This window comes from Pleurodeles waltl, chromosome 6, assembly GCF_031143425.1.
Source record: "Pleurodeles waltl isolate 20211129_DDA chromosome 6, aPleWal1.hap1.20221129, whole genome shotgun sequence".
Taxonomy (NCBI): domain Eukaryota; kingdom Metazoa; phylum Chordata; class Amphibia; order Caudata; family Salamandridae; genus Pleurodeles; species Pleurodeles waltl.
In genome coordinates, this window is record NC_090445.1 from 1,703,728,238 (window position 1) to 1,703,744,098 (window position 15,861).

The following is a 15,861-nucleotide window of genomic DNA, read 5'->3' on the forward strand; positions in this document are numbered from 1 at the left end:
CCACCAGATGCTGATGCAGTTTGTCATTGAAACAATTACTTAACAGGTGTTCTTTCACAAATAAATTGTACAGCCCATCATAATTACTTACACCACTGCCTTGAATCCAACCATCTAGTGTTTTTACTGAGTAGTCTACAAAGTCAACCCAGGTCTGGCTCGAGGATTTTTGAGCCCCCCTGAATCTAATCCTATACTCCTCAGTGGAGAATCCAAAGCCCTCAATCAGAGTACCCTTCATGAGGTCATAAGATTCTGCATCTTTTCCAGAGAGTGTGAGGAGTCTATCCCTACACTTTCCTGTGAACATTTCCCAAAGGAGAGCACCCCAGTGAGATTTGTTCACTTTTCTGGTTACACAAGCCCTCTCAAAAGCTGTGAACCATTTGGTGATGTCATCACCATCTTCATATTTAGTTACAATCCCTTTAGGGATTTTCAACATGTCAGGAGAATCTCTGACCCTATTTATGTTGCTGCCACCATTGATGGGTCCTAGGCCCATCTCTTGTCTTTCCCTTTCTATGGCTAGGATCTGTCTTTCCAAAGCCAATCTTTTGGCCATCCTGGCTAACTGGATGTCCTCTTCACTGGAGTTATCCTCAGTGATTTCAGAGTTGTTGGTCCCTCCTGTGAGGGAACCAGCATCTCTGACTATTATTTGTGGAGTCAGGGCTTGAGAAGCCCTGTTCTCCCTAAGTAGGACTGGAGGGGGGGAATTTCCCTCCAAGTCACTATCTTCATCCTCTGTGTTGCCATCCTCAGAGGGGTTGGCTTTTTCAAACTCTGCCAAAAGCTCCTGGAGCTGTACTTTGGTAGGTTTGGAGCCCATTGCTATTTTCTTTAGTTTACAGAGTGACCTTAGCTCTCTCATCTGTAGATGGAGGTAAGGTGTGGTGTCGAGTTCCACCACATTCACATCTGTGCTAGACATTATGCTTCTAAAAGTTGGAATACTTTTTAAGAAACTAAACTGGTTCTAGAATCTAATTCAAACTTTTAACAAACTTTTAAACTCTAAAAGAAATGCTAAACAGGATCTAACACAAGGCCCTAGCAGGTCTTTTAAGAATTTAGAAAACTTTTCAAATTGCAAAAATCAATTTCTAATGACAATTTTGGAATTTGTCGTGTGATCAGGTATTGGCTGAGTAGTCCAGCAAATGCAAAGTCTTGTACCCCACCGCTGATCCACCAATGTAGGAAGTTGGCTCTGTATGTGCTATTTCAAAGTAAGGAATAGCATGCACAGAGTCCAAGGGTTCCCCTTAGAGGTAAAATAGTGGTAAAAATAGATAATACTAATGCTCTATTTTGTGGTAGTGTGGTCGAGCAGTAGGCTTATCCAAGGAGTAGTGTTAAGCATTTGTTGTACATACACATAGGCAATAAATGAGGTACACACACTCAGAGACAAATCCAGCCAATAGGTTTTGTATAGAAAAATATCTTTTCTTAGTTTATTTTAAGAACCACAGGTTCAAATTTAACATGTAATATCTTGTTTGAAAGGTATTGCAGGTAAGTACATTAGGAACTTTGAATCATTTCAATTGCATGTATACTTTTCAAGTTATTCACATATAGCTATTTAAAAAGTGGACACTGTGCAATTTTCACAGTTCCTGGGGGAGGTAAGTTTTTGTTAGTTTTACCAGGTAAGTAAGACACTTACAGGGTTCAGTTCTTGGTCCAAGGTAGCCCACCGTTGGGGGTTCAGAGCAACCCCAAAGTTACCACACCAGCAGCTCAGGGACGGTCAGGTGCAGAGTTCAAAGTGGTGCCCAAAACGCATAGGCTTCAATGGAGAGAAGGGGGTGCCCCGGTTCCAGTCTGCCAGCAGGTAAGTACCCGCGTCTTCGGAGGGCAGACCAGGGGGGTATTGTAGGGCACCGGGGGGGACACAAGCCCACACAGAAATTTCACCCTCAGCGGCGCGGGGCGGCCGGGTGCAGTGTTAGAACAAGTGTCGGGTTCGCAATGTAAGTCAATGAGAGATCAAGGGATCTCTTCAGCGCTGCAGGCAGGTAAGGGGGGGCTTCCTCAGGGAAACCTCCACTTGGGCAAGGGAGAGGGACTCCTGGGGGTCACTTCTGCAGTGAAAGTCCGGTCCTTCAGGTCCTGGGGGCTGCGGGTGCAGGGTCTTTTCCAGGCGTCGGGACTTAGGTTTCAGAGAGTCGCGGTCAGGGGAAGCCTCGGGATTCCCTCTGCAGGCGGCGCTGTGGGGGCTCAGGGGGGACAGGTTTTGGTACTCACAGTCGTAGAGTAGTCCGGGGGTCCTCCCTGAGGTGTTGGTTCTCCACCAGCCGAGTCGGGGTCGCCGGGTGCAGAGTTGCAAGTCTCACGCTTCTTGCGGGGAGATTGCAGGGTTCTTTAAAGCTGCTCCTTTGGATAAAGTTGCAGTCTTTTTGGAGCAGGTCCGCTGTCCTCTGGAGTTTCTTGTCGTCGTCGAAGCAGGGCAGTCCTCAGAGGATTCAGAGGTCGCTGGTCCCTTTGGAAGGCGTCGCTGGAGCAGAGTTCTTTGGAAGGCAGGAGACAGGCCGGTGAGTTTCTGGAGCCAAGGCAGTTGTTGTCTTCTGGTCTTCCTCTGCAGGGGTTTTCAGCTAGGCAGTCCTTCTTCTTGTAGTTGCAGGAATCTAGTTTCTAGGTTCAGGGAGAGCCCTTAAATACTAAATTTAAGGGCGTGTTTAGGTCTGGGGGGTTAGTAGCCAATGGCTACTAGCCCTGAGGGTGAGTACACCCTCTTTGTGCCTCCTCCCAAGGGGAGGGGGTCACATCCCTAATCCTATTGGGGGAATCCTCCATCTGCAAGATGGAGGATTTCTAAAAGTTAGAGTCACCTCAGCTCAGGACACCTTAGGGGCTGTCCTGACTGGCCAGTGGCTCCTCCTTGTTATTCTCATTATTTTCTCCGGCCTTGCCGCCAAAAGTGGGGGCCGGGGCCGGAGGGGGCGGGCAACTCCACTAGCTGGAGTGTCCTGCGGTGCTGTGACAAAGGGGTGAGCCTTTGAGGCTCACCGCCAGGTGTTACAGCTCCTGCCTGGGGGAGGTGTTAGCATCTCCACCCAGTGCAGGCTTTGTTACTGGCCTCAGAGTGACAAAGGCACTCTCCCAATGAGGCCAGCCACATGTCTCTAGTGTGGCAGGCTGCTGGAACCAGTCAGCCTACACAGATAGTCGGTTAAGTTTCAGGGGGCACCTCTAAGGTGCCCTCTGTGGTGTATTTTACAATAAAATGTACACTGGCATCAGTGTGCATTTATTGTGCTGAGAAGTTTGATACCAAACTTCCCAGTTTTCAGTGTAGCCATTATGGTGCTGTGGAGTTCGTGTAAAACAGACTCCCAGACCATATACTCTTATGGCTACCCTGCACTTACAATGTCTAAGGTTTTGCTTAGACACTGTAGGGGTACAGTGCTCATGCACTGGTACCCTCACCTATGGTATAGTGCACCCTGCCTTAGGGCTGTAAGGCCTGCTAGAGGGGTGTCTTACCTATACTGCATAGGCAGTGAGAGGCTGGCATGGCACCCTGAAGGGAGTGCCATGTCGACTTACTCATTTTGTTCTCACTAGCACACACAAGCTGGTAAGCAGTGGGTCTGTGCTGAGTGAGGGTTCTCTAGGGTGGCATAATACATGCTGCAGCCCTTAGAGACCTTCCCTGGCATCAGGGCCCTTGGTACCAGAGGTACCAGTTACAAGGGACTTATCTGGATGCCAGGGTGTGCCAATTGTGGAATCAAAAGTACAGGTTAGGGAAAGAACACTGGTGCTGGGGCCTGGTTAGCAGGCCTCAGCACACTTTCAATTCAAAACATAGCATCAGCAAAGGCAAAAAGTCAGGGGGTAACCATGCCAAGGAGGCATTTCCTTACACCAACTTAATTAGTCTCAAACCGCAAAATAAATATGGATAAATACTAATAAAATGGCCAAAAAATAAATAAGGATAAATACAGACGAAATGTTAACAAATACCATAAAACCGTGAGCCCTAGTTAAAGATTATGAGCGAGCAAATATATGCACATTAAGCAAAATCTGAGATAAGAGTGGTAACTAGATTCTGCCCCCTCCCATGAAATGATGGGTCTAGAAACCGTGCCCGGCCGCAGGTTCTGGCACTGTCCTTCAGGGACAGTGGTTGCAAGGCACTAGTTACAGGGCAGTTACAACTGCACTAGTTACAGGGCAGTTACAACTGCATTAGTTACAGGGCAGTTACAACTGCATTAGTTACAGGGCAGTTACAACTGCATTAGTTACAGGGCAGTTACAACTGCACTAGTTGCAGGACAGGTATAACTGCATTAGTTGCAGGACAGTCACAACTGCATTAGTTGCAGGGTAGTTACAACTGCATCAGTTGCAGGGTAGTTACAACTGCATTAGTTGCAGGACAGTTACAACTGCACTAGTTGCTGGACAGTCACAACTGCACTAGTTGCTGGACAGTCACAACTGCATTAGTTACAGGGTAGTTACAACTGCACTAGTTGCAGGACAGGTGTAACTGCATTAGTTGCAGGACAGTTACAACTGCATTAGTTGCAGGGCAGTTACAACTGCATTAGTTGCAGGGCAGTTACAACTGCATTAGTTGCAGGGCAGTTACAACTGCACTAGTTGCTGGACAGTCACAACTGCACTAGTTGCTGGACAGTCAACTGCATTAGTTACAGGGTAGTTACAACTGCACTAGTTGCAGGACAGGTGTAACTGCATTAGTTGCAGGACAGTTACAACTGCATTAGTTGCAGGGTAGTTACAACTGCATTAGTTGCAGGGCAGTTACAACTGCATTAGTTGCAGGGCAGTTACAACTGCATTAGTTGCAGGGCAGTTACAACTGCACTAGTTGCTGGACAGTCACAACTGCATTAGTTGCAGGACAGTCACAACTGCATTAGTTGCAGGACAGTCACAACTGCATCAGTTGCAGGACAGTCACAACTGCATCAGTTGCAGGGTAGTTACAACTTCATCAGTCGCAGGGCAGTTACAACTTCATCAGTCGCAGGACAGTTACAACAGGCACAATTGCATGGTTCTGCCTCCTTACCATGAATATTCTCATCAGAGTTGGCTGATACAAGACACAAAGCACCGAAGTCTTTGCATGAATAATTTAAATGCACCTGGATCTGAAGTTCCACTTTAACAAACTCAGCATCACACCGACCACCTTGAAAGGCCCCGGAGAAGGAAGAAACTTCTCTTCAATTCAGATTTAAGTCGGTTTATTTAAAGCACAGTCACTGCAAGTGGCCAGAGCCGGGGTCAGAACAACCGCTGCCACCGCAGCCGGGAAGAGACATCCACTGCTCCAGCAGCTGGGAACAGACAATCACTGCCCCAGCAGCCGGGGACAGAGATCCACTACCCCAGCAGCTGGGAACAGACAATCACTGCCCCAGCAGCCGGGGACAGAGATCCACTACCCCAGCAGCTGGGAACAGACATCACTGCCCCAGCAGCCGGGGACAGAGATCCACTACCCCAGCAGCCGGGAACAGACATCACTGCCCCAGCAGCCGGGGACAGAGATCCACTACACCAGCAGCCGGGAACAGACATCACTGCAGCAGCCGGGAACAGACATCACTGCCCCAGCAGCAGGGGTAAGAAATCCACTGCCCCAGCAACCGGGAACAGACATCCACTGACCCAACAGCTGGGCTCAGACATTCACTGCCCCACTAGCTGGGTTCAGACATCCACTGCCCCAGCAGACGGGAACAGACATCCACTGCCCCAGCAGCTGGGTTCAGATATTCACTGCCCTAACAGCTGGGTTCAGACATTCACTGCCCCAGCAGCCGGGTTCAGACATCCACTGCCCCAGCAGCCGGGAACAGACATCCACTGCCCCAGCAGCCGGGTTCAGACATCCACTGCCCCAGCAGACGGGAACAGACATCCACTGCCCCAGCAGACGGGAACAGACATCCACTGCCCCAGCAGACGGGAACAGACATCCACTGCCCCAGCAGCTGGGTTCAGATATTCGCTGCCCCAACAGCTGGGTTCAGACATTCACTGTCCCAACAGCCGGGTTCAGACATCCACTGCCCCAGCAGCCGAGAACAGACATCCACTGCCCCAGGAGCTGGATTCAGATATTCACTGCCCCAGCAGCCGGGTTCAGACATCCACTGCCCCAGCAGCCAGGATCAGACATCCACTGCCCCAGGAGCTGGGTTCAGATATTCACTGTCGCAGCAGCCAGGTTCAGACATCCACTGCCCCAGCAGCCGGGAACAGACGTCCACTGCCCCAGCAGCAGGGGACCTTCATCCACTGCCCCAGCAACCAGGAACAGACATCCACTGCCCAAACAGCTGGGTTCAGACATTCACTGCCCCACTGCCCCAACAGCTGGGTTCAGACATCCACTGCCCCAGCAGACAGGAACAGACATCCACTGCCCCAGCAGCTGGGTTCAGATATTCACTGCCCCAACAGCCGGGTTCAAACATCCACCGTCCCAGCAGACAGGAACAGACATCCACTGCCCCAGCAGCTGGGTTCAGATATTCACTGCCCCAGGAGCTGGGTTCAGACATCCACTGCCCCAGCAGACAGGAACAGACATCCACTGCCCCAGCAGCTGGGTTCAGATATTCACTGCCCCAGCAGCTGGGTTCAGACATCCACTGCCCCAGCAGCCGGGAACAGACATCCACTGCCCCAGCAGCCGGTTACAGACATCCACTGCCCCAGCAGCCGGGAACAGACATCCACTGCCCCAGCAGCCGGGAACAGACATCCACTGCCCCAGCAGCCGAGAACAGACATCCACTACCCCAGCAGCGGGGCTCTGTTCGCATCACATACTCATGCTCTTCCTGTGATGCACGCAGCTCGCGCAGGGCTCCAGGGTACACCCTAACACTTCTCTGCCCAGAAAGTCTGAAGCAGGGGGCACTAACAAGGTACGGTCTGCTACTCAAAAAAACCACAACAAAGGCCTTCCCAGCATCGAGCCCGCTTCTAGGCGTTTATAGCTCTGGGCGATCAAGATTTGAGAAGCAGGTAGACGCAGTTTGCCAAAGATCACACAATTTGGTCAAGTGGGGAAAGCTGGACTAAAATACAAGTCTTATAATTCCAAGGTCAACTGACTGGTCGAATGTTCTCTTTCTATCAGACACAAAACCTTAGATCCTGCTCCAGTGAGAGAGGGCAGCGAGCGGACAGGCTCGAGGGAGGTCGGCGTCAATAGCACAGACCTTATTTTAAAGAAACACTTTGGTAACAGAGGACGCAATCATCCCCTTAAAGCCCCCACTCCACCAGCATTGCAAACAGATCCTGCATCTGTTCATGGAAGGAGCACCGACAGATAGAGACTGGGGGGCACATTCCAAAGAAGTGCAGAGGGCGCTGCCGCAGGCGCCAAACCGGCCGGGCTGTCCTCCTGCTAATGGACAGGGCTGGTTCAGCACACGGTGGAGCCACCCCAGCTCCTCGCAGTGCCTGTTTTTACCCCACAAGCCTCTAATTGAAGGTGTGCGCTGCATCAGATCAGACCAGACCTACAACAAGCATTTGCAATGCAACGGGTCTCGCGTTTGCTCATGTTAGGGCTGATCGCGTTGTAAACTCCTAACCCGACTTTTCACCTATCGGGCAAAAGTGCATTTATATATGTGACCCAAAAAAGTGAAATTAACTATGTAAAGCGCTCGACTTCTGCCAAGCGAGATCGCGCTCGTAAATTAGAGAAAAAGAAGTCCACGAGCCGGACAGAAAACAGCGAGCCTCGCATGTTTTCTGTACTTGGTCGCTGCGCTCGGGGAGGGCTAGCCACCGGAAAAGGCATGACGTGTGCGTGCCTTCGACTAATGAAAGCAAGCAGATTTTATTAGGGAAGCCCACGAACCAATAAAAAACACTGACATGAAGTCGACAGGGATCCGAGCCCTTTTCTAAATACAAAAGCGTATCGCTGCGATACGCATGCGCGAGCGCATGCAACGCAGGCTCGGCCCTAACAAAAAAGCACAGAGATGGTCAAAAGGTTAATAACTTTGGGGAACACGCGATGCCCTGGAAACTCCCAGGGACCTGTAACTTTATCCCTGCAAGGGAGGAGGGCGGGCAACTGGAACGACTGGTCTTAGCATGAGAAAAGGAGACATGAGAGCGAGAGAAATACACCGTCTTGAGGGAGAGACATTGCTAGGCACCACGAAGATCACAGACACATGGCGTCTAGTACCGGGTGGATTACGGGGAAGTGAACAAGCCTGAAATAACGTGCTCTGTGATTTGTTTCTTCTTTTTGCAGTTTTGATATAGCTAGAAGTCGAAGGTATGGAGCGCTTTACATGAGCACCAGTTACACTACACAAGGACACATTTATTTCTTAGCAGGCACGGGGAGATTAAGCGATTTGCCGAGAATCACAGGGTGTTGCGCCGACGCTGAGACTCGAACCTGGCTCCCCAGCTCCAAGATCGGCAGCTCTGGCAGTTACCCACATCCTATCCCAATAACAGGCAGGAGGTCCCACCGAAGTTCGAGTTTCAACTCTAAAATCTTGTTAGAAAGAAGAAATCTTAAAAGCCAATCTGATCACAATGATAGTTCTTCCACTTGGTAACATTGGGCACTGAAATACATTTCTTGTGAGAAGAAGAGGGTTGCATCAGTAGTTTCCAGTGTGGGACAAACACCCTGTGTGTGAGAGGGGCTGGGGGAGGCAATCCACAACGTTTATGGTGTGTGCAGGTCAGTGCTTTAAATGGAAAAATAGAAGTGCAGGTACTCTGTGATAGAGCACCTGCTTGTTTCTGAGAAATGCCGGTACTCTCCAATTAAAAGTATTACGTTTTTCTTGAGATATGCCAGTACTCTCCCTCTCAAAATAAAAAAGTGCCAGTACTCAGTACCGGAGAGTACCGGCCCATTTAAAGCACTGGTGCAGATGGTCCTGGTCTTTCCTTTATTCCCAGGCTTCTAGTAGGGTAGGCTGAAGCACTCGCCCCCTCACCCCCCCAATGTCTGCTGGACAGCATCCAAACATGAAACAAGAGCGGAGGATGCATTGTTCACACCACTGACCGGGGATAATTTACGCCGTAAGATTATTCTGTCCACCCCTCAGATGATAGGAGGAAACAGATATTGGGGGGTGGAGGGGTCTGTTCGGAGAACCTTTCAAGATGCAACTTATGAATGAAAAACAGACCAGATATTAATTTAAGGCAGAAAGTAGATACAATCCCAGGCTTGTTTGCACCATGGTTACTACTGCTGTTGGTATCCCAACTTACCCAGTGGATCACATCTGACCAAGACATTGTACTCCGTGTGTACAACCACACTCATAGAAATTACGTCAGGTCAGCAGGCGGCTGGGAAGATCATGTGGGGACCGGTCATTCAATTAAATGTCACCAGTAACTTTGTACTGGAAAACAATTGCTGGACTCAAGGACTTGTCGAACGTGGGTTAGTAAAGGGATGTGAAGTCACGGCAACACAATATTTTGTAAGACCACATCTGAACGTAGCTACTGGACGACATCTCATAGCAGCTGCTGGCTTGCTCTCAGCTTAAATTTTATATGAAAACTAAACTTGCTACTAGGTTGCATGTCCTGCATTTGAAAGGTTTCTAAACTGTGTCCTCAACCCCCTTTTGCAGACCTTCCAGCTTCTAACTGGTCTTAGTCACAAAACAAAATAGTTTATTGTTGCTGCTTGAAAACATTTCTGGATTCACATGCTGTGCATTATTCTGCCATCTAGTGGTTGGGTCGGGATTCTTCAAAGTAGTAGTCCCTTTTCTACCTTTTTTTGAGTGCATCACATTAATAGCACTTTAAACCTGCACCTGAAACCTACACAAACAGAGCTGTGCCCCATTCCCGAGCTACTTCTGGGCTCTGACTCTACCGTCATTGATGATGGGACATAGAAGCCTTGGAGACCCCATGATAAGAAGTAAAACAGGAAGACAATGTCCGCACGGATGGCCACAACCAGGGAGGTGGTCCCACTGCAAGGCGCCTTGTATGGACCATGAACCGATCAAGTGGGGGAGTTGGACAGAGCAGGTGGCATGCTTCACAGGTAGCCACAGGATGCCTTACCTCGACAGTCATGTGAGCCATGATGGCTCTCTGGTGGCCTTCCAGCGTCTCCAGCGAGATGTGGGCTACCTCGTTCTCGGACTTGCCCAGGAACATCTGACATGCAGCCGCCAGCATCTCCTTATTCTGCCCCTGGATCTTGACCTGGGAAGGAGCAGGTGCCGCAGGGGGGGAGGAAGGAAAAAAGGTGGTGAGAAGTTAGAGCGAAGACCGAACATAAGCCTCAAGTGGCAACAACAACAACAAGCAGAAGTCATGTTAGGTCAGTCGGCACAAATGCTAAGTCGCTGGTGCCTGTTTATGCACTGGGGCACCCTGTGATCCAGAGAAGAGTTACTGTTCGCAGAGAGGTGGGCAACACTGGCCAGAAGGTACGCGTGGAGAGCAAAGGCAGGAGCACGGAATAATCAGTCTTCACTGGTGACCTCCTTGTTGAGTAAGAGACCGCAGGGCTGGGGCAGTTGCACTGGAGTCATAAGAGGAGGATGTGTAACCTGAGGGATAATTACTGTATGAGGAGCTGTGTAAATTGAGATCAGGTCTGCTGTCAGAAGCCTGAGCATGTAAAATGTGAGTCATATAGGGATAGCTCTGCTGTCAGAAGTCTGATGATATAAGATTGAGTAATATGAAAGATAGATCTGCTGTCAGAAGTCTGAGGATACAAGAACTGAGTAATTTGGGGATAGATCTGCTGTCGGAACTTCTACAATCTGAATACCCTTATGGGTACTTCAGTTGTTAAGAGTCCTAAGGTCTGTGTAGCCTGAGGGATATGTGTGCTATCTACATAATATCTGTTTGACCTGAAAGACACCTGTGAGATCTGAAACCTAAGGGTATAAGATCTGAGTAACTTGTGCGATCCCTTTACCTGAACATGAAAGACTTTGTTAATCTGAGGTCAGTTTTTCATATTGTATCCTTCAGGGTCTGTATGACCTGAGGAATAAGTCACTAGCCCATTCCTTTTTATTGATATGTTTTGCCATCTGATCCCAGAGTTGAGTTTTTATCAACGCGTCCAATATCTTGATGATACGTCACCTAATGAGGAAGCCTTGCCTCCCTTTTTACTCAAACTGTGCCAGAAAAACACTAGGATTACTTAAGAAGTTTTAATAAAGATGAAATGTGTATAAAACCACACAGGGGTGATAAGTTGATTTGAGTGGAATTGAATCCAAAAAAAGGATAATATCTAAGGATTATAAATTACCATACACCTCCATAGGTGAATAACCCCACTCTCTGCGCCTGTAAATTCTGTAACCTAAGGGATAACTGCTCTGTCAGACCCCATTTGATCAGTGTAACATGAGTGTTAGATGTGCTGCCTGTGCCTTAAAGATGTTTGTAACACGAGAGATAGCTCTGCTGTATGCACCTGTAAGATGTTTGTAACCTGTGTGATAGCTCTGCTCTTTGGGCTTCTAATATCTCCATAACATTGGGGATAGCTCAGCTGTCTGGGCTTGTAAGAGCTCCATAACTCAGAAGATATCTCAGCTGTATGTGCTTGTGAGATCTCTATACACATTAACATGAGAGACAGCTCTGCTCTTTGGGTTTCTAAGATCTCCATAACACTGGAGATAGCTCAGCTGTCTGGGCTTGTAAGAGCTCCATAACTCAGAAGATATCTCAGCTGTCTGTGCTTGTGAGATCTCTATACACATTAACATGAGAGACAGCTCTGCTCTTTGGGTTTCTAAGATCTCCATAACATTGGAGATAGCTCAGCTGTCTGGGCTTGAGAGATCTCCATAACATAGAAGATATCTCAGCTGTCTGTGCTTGTAAGATCTCTATACACATGTATAACATGAGAGATTGCTCTGCTCTTTGGGTTTCTAAGATCTCCATAACGATAGCTCAGCTGTCTGGGCTTGAGAGATCTCCATAACATAGAAGATATCTCAGCTGTCTGTGCTTGTAAGATATCTATACACATGTATAAAATGAGAGATTGCTCTGATATTTGGGTTTCTAAGATCTCCATAACACTGGAGATAGCTCAGCTGTCTGGGCTTGAGAGATCTCCATAACATAGAAGATATCTCAGCTGTCTGTGCTTGTGAGATCTCTATACACATTAACATGAGAGACAGCTCTGCTCTTTGGGCTTCTAAGATCTCCATAACATTGGGGATAGCTCAGCTATCTGGGCTTGTAAGAGCTCCATAACTCAGAAGATATCTCAGCTGTGTGTGCCTGTAAGATCTCTATACACATGTATAACATGAGAGATTGCTCTGCTCTTTGGGTTTCTAAGATCTCCATAACACTGGAGATAGCTCAGCTGTCTGGGCTTGAGAGATCTCCATAACATAGAAGATATCTCAGCTGTCTGTGCTTGTGAGATCTCTATACACATTAACATGAGAGACAGCTCTGCTCTTTGGGCTTCTAAGATCTCCATAACATTGGGGATAGCTCAGCTATCTGGGCTTGTAAGAGCTCCATAACTCAGAAGATATCTCAGCTGTCTGTGCTTGTAAGATCTCTATACACATGTATAACATGAGAGATTGCTCTGCTCTTTGGGTTTCTAAGATCTCCATAACACTGGAGATAGCTCAGCTGTCTGGGCTTGAGAGATCTCCATAACATAGAAGATATCTCAGCTGTCTGTGCTTGTAAGATCTCTATAACATGAGATATAACTCTGCTCTTTTGGGCTTCTAAGATCTCTATAACATTAGAGATAGCTCAGCTGTTTGGGCTTGTAAGATCTTTATAACATGAGAGACAGCTCAGCTGTCTGGGCTTGTAAGATCTTTATAACATGACAGATAGCTCTGCTGTCTGGCTTATAAGATAGCTATCCTGCCTGTGTGTATGAGATCCTGAACCAAATCCTCTCTAATGCCTCTCTGCTCGTTCTGTGCTCCATGTACTCGGCTGACCCGAACACTTGCCTTGGTCCATGAGCGCCTTACCTGGGCTATGCCAGTGACGGAGATGGGGACGCCGTGACGCGTGTACACCTTCTCGCTCTTCACGTTCAGTGTCAAGGTGTTGAGGGAGATCCTGGATGGGGGCACAAAGAAGTCATGGATAAAGTAAGGCTTATGGTACAGTGCGTCATACCACTAGCCGGAACTGTATATAAGCACTAAGTGAAGGGGCGGGGCCTGCCTACATGGCTGCGGCATCAGTCTGTTGGGTGCTCGGGTATAGCCACATGGCAGTGACCATAAGCAAGCAGCACTGACATGTATACGCGGATGGCAGTGTGACTGTACGCAGGTGGCAGTGACTCTACGCAGGTGGCAGTGACTAAGTGGTAGTGACTGTACGCAGGTGCAGTGACTGTAGGAGGTAGTGACTGTATGCAGGTGGCAGTGACTGTACACGGGTGGCATTGACATGTATACACAGATGGCAGTGTGACTATTGAGATGGTAGTGACTCTATGCAGGTGGCAGTGACTGTAGGTGGTGGTGACTGTACGCAGGTGGCAGTGACTGTAGGTTGTAGTGACTACGCAGATAGCAGTGAATGTAGGTGGCTGTGGCAGTGACTGTAGGTGGTAGTGACTGTACGCAGATAGTGACGGTAGTGGCAATGAGTGACTACACAGAAAGCAGTGAGTGTAGGTGGCAGTGACTGTACGCAGGTGGCAGTGACAGTAGGTGGTAATGACTAAGCCGGTGGCAGTGACTATAAGTGGCAGTGACTGTACGCAGGTGGCAGTGACTGCAGACAGCAGTGATTGTAGGTGGTTGTGACTGTAAGCAGAAGGCAGTGACTGTACGCAGACAGCAATGACTGTAGGTGGCAGTGACTATGCAGGTGGCAGTGACTGTAGGTAGCAGTGACAGTATGCAGGTGGCAGTGACTGTAGGTGGCAGTGACTGTACCAGGTGGCAGTGACTGTAGGTGGCAGTGACTGTACCAGGTGGCAGTGACTGTAGGCAGGTGGCAGTGACTGTAGGCAGAAAGCAGTGACTGTAGGTGGCTTTGACTGTACGCAGAAAGCAGTGACCACGCATAAAGCAGTGACTGTATGCAGACAGTATTGACTGCAGGTGGCAGTGACTGTACAAAGGTGGCAGTGACCGTATGCAGACAGCAGTAACTGGAGGTGGTTGTGACTCTACGCAGAAGGCAGTGTGACTACATGGGTGGTAATGTGACTTTACACAGATGACATTGTGACTGTACACAGATGGCAGTGTGACGCAGTGGGACTGTAAGTAGATGGCAGTGTGACTGTACGCAGAAGGCAGTGTGACTTTACACAGATGGCAGTGTGACTGTACGCAGATGGCAGTGTGATGGAGTGGGACTGTAAGTAGATGGCAGTGTGACTACATGGATGGCAGTGTGACTGTACGCAGATGGCAGTGTGATGCAGTGGGTCTGTACAAAGATTGCAGTGTAACTATGTGGATGGCAGCGTGAGTGTAGATGGCATTGACATTATGCAGAAGGCAGTGTAACTGTACACAGATGGCAGTGACTGTTCACAGCCGACTGTGGCTTTATGCGGATGCCAATGACTGTACGCGGGCAGCAGTGACTTATGTCCAGGGATGGCAGTGTGACTGTACACAGGTTGCAGTGTCACTACGCAGTTGGCAGTGTGACTGCGCGCGGATGCTAGTGTGACTCTATGCAGGTGCCAGTGACATGTGTATGCAAATGGCAGCGGGACTGTTTCAGGTGGCAGTGTGACTGTACGTGGATGGCAGTGTGATTATAAATGGTCCTGAATGCACGCAAAAGGCAGTGTGACTCTACACAGATGGCTGTCACTGTACACAGGCGACAGTGGCTTTATGCGGATGCCAATGACAACGCAGGTGGCAGTGACTTATGTACCTGAATGGCAGTATGACTGTATGTAAATGATAGTGATTATACACACAGATGACAGTGTGACCGCACACAGATGCAGTCTGATTGTAGATGGTATTTACTGTATGCAGAAGGCAGTGTGACTGTATGTGGATGGCAGGGTAAATGTTGATAGTACTGACTGCGTGTAGATGGCAGTGTGACTGTCGATGGCACTGCCTGTATGCTGATGACAGCGTGAGTGTAGATGGCACTGACTATGCAGATGACAGTGTGGGTGTAGATGGCACCGACTGTATACAGTGGCAGTGAGACTGTACGCGGATGGCAGTGTGACTTTAGATGGCACTGACTGTGCACAAAAGGCAGTGTAAATGTACACGGATGGCAGTGACTGTAACCAGACTGCAGTGTGACTGTAGATGGTACCGAATGCACGCAGAAGGCAGTGTGACTGTACGGGGATGCCAACGATTGTCTACAGGCAGCAGTGACTTATGTAGGTGCATGGCAGTTGGGAAGTATGCACAGATGGCAGTGACTGTATGCACACAACAGCGCGACTGTAGATGGTACTGAATGCACGTAGATGGCAGTTTGACTGTGGATAGATGGCAATGACTGTACGTAGGCGGCAGGTACTTATCAGTGGCGGCTGGCAGCTTTAGGAGGGAGGGGGGCAGGCGGGAAGCACACACACACACACTCATTCTTTCACACACAGACACGCATGCACGCACGCACATCCATTAACAACACTCATAACATTCAAACATGCATGCACCAAACATTCATTTTAAGAGTTCACACACACTCATTCCTTCACACACATCCATTAACAACACTCATACCATCCAAACATGCACGCACGCACCAAACATTCATTTTAAAACATCACACACACACACACACTCATTCTTTCACACACGCACATCCATTAACACT

At 48.8% G+C, this 15,861-nt stretch overlaps 1 protein-coding gene across 1 annotated transcript in view; it reads right to left on the reverse strand.

Annotated features, from left to right (window-relative positions):
• The window catches only part of FLOT1 (flotillin 1), a 120,622-nt gene that overhangs the window by 57,506 nt on the left and 47,255 nt on the right, over nt 1–15,861 (reverse strand). The window contains exons 4-5 of the mRNA XM_069241837.1: nt 13,053–13,143; nt 10,111–10,254 (exon numbers count right to left, since the gene is read on the reverse strand). Of these exons, the coding sequence (XP_069097938.1) occupies nt 10,111–10,254; nt 13,053–13,143 (235 nt within the window). The remainder of the gene's footprint in view (nt 1–10,110; nt 10,255–13,052; nt 13,144–15,861) is intronic.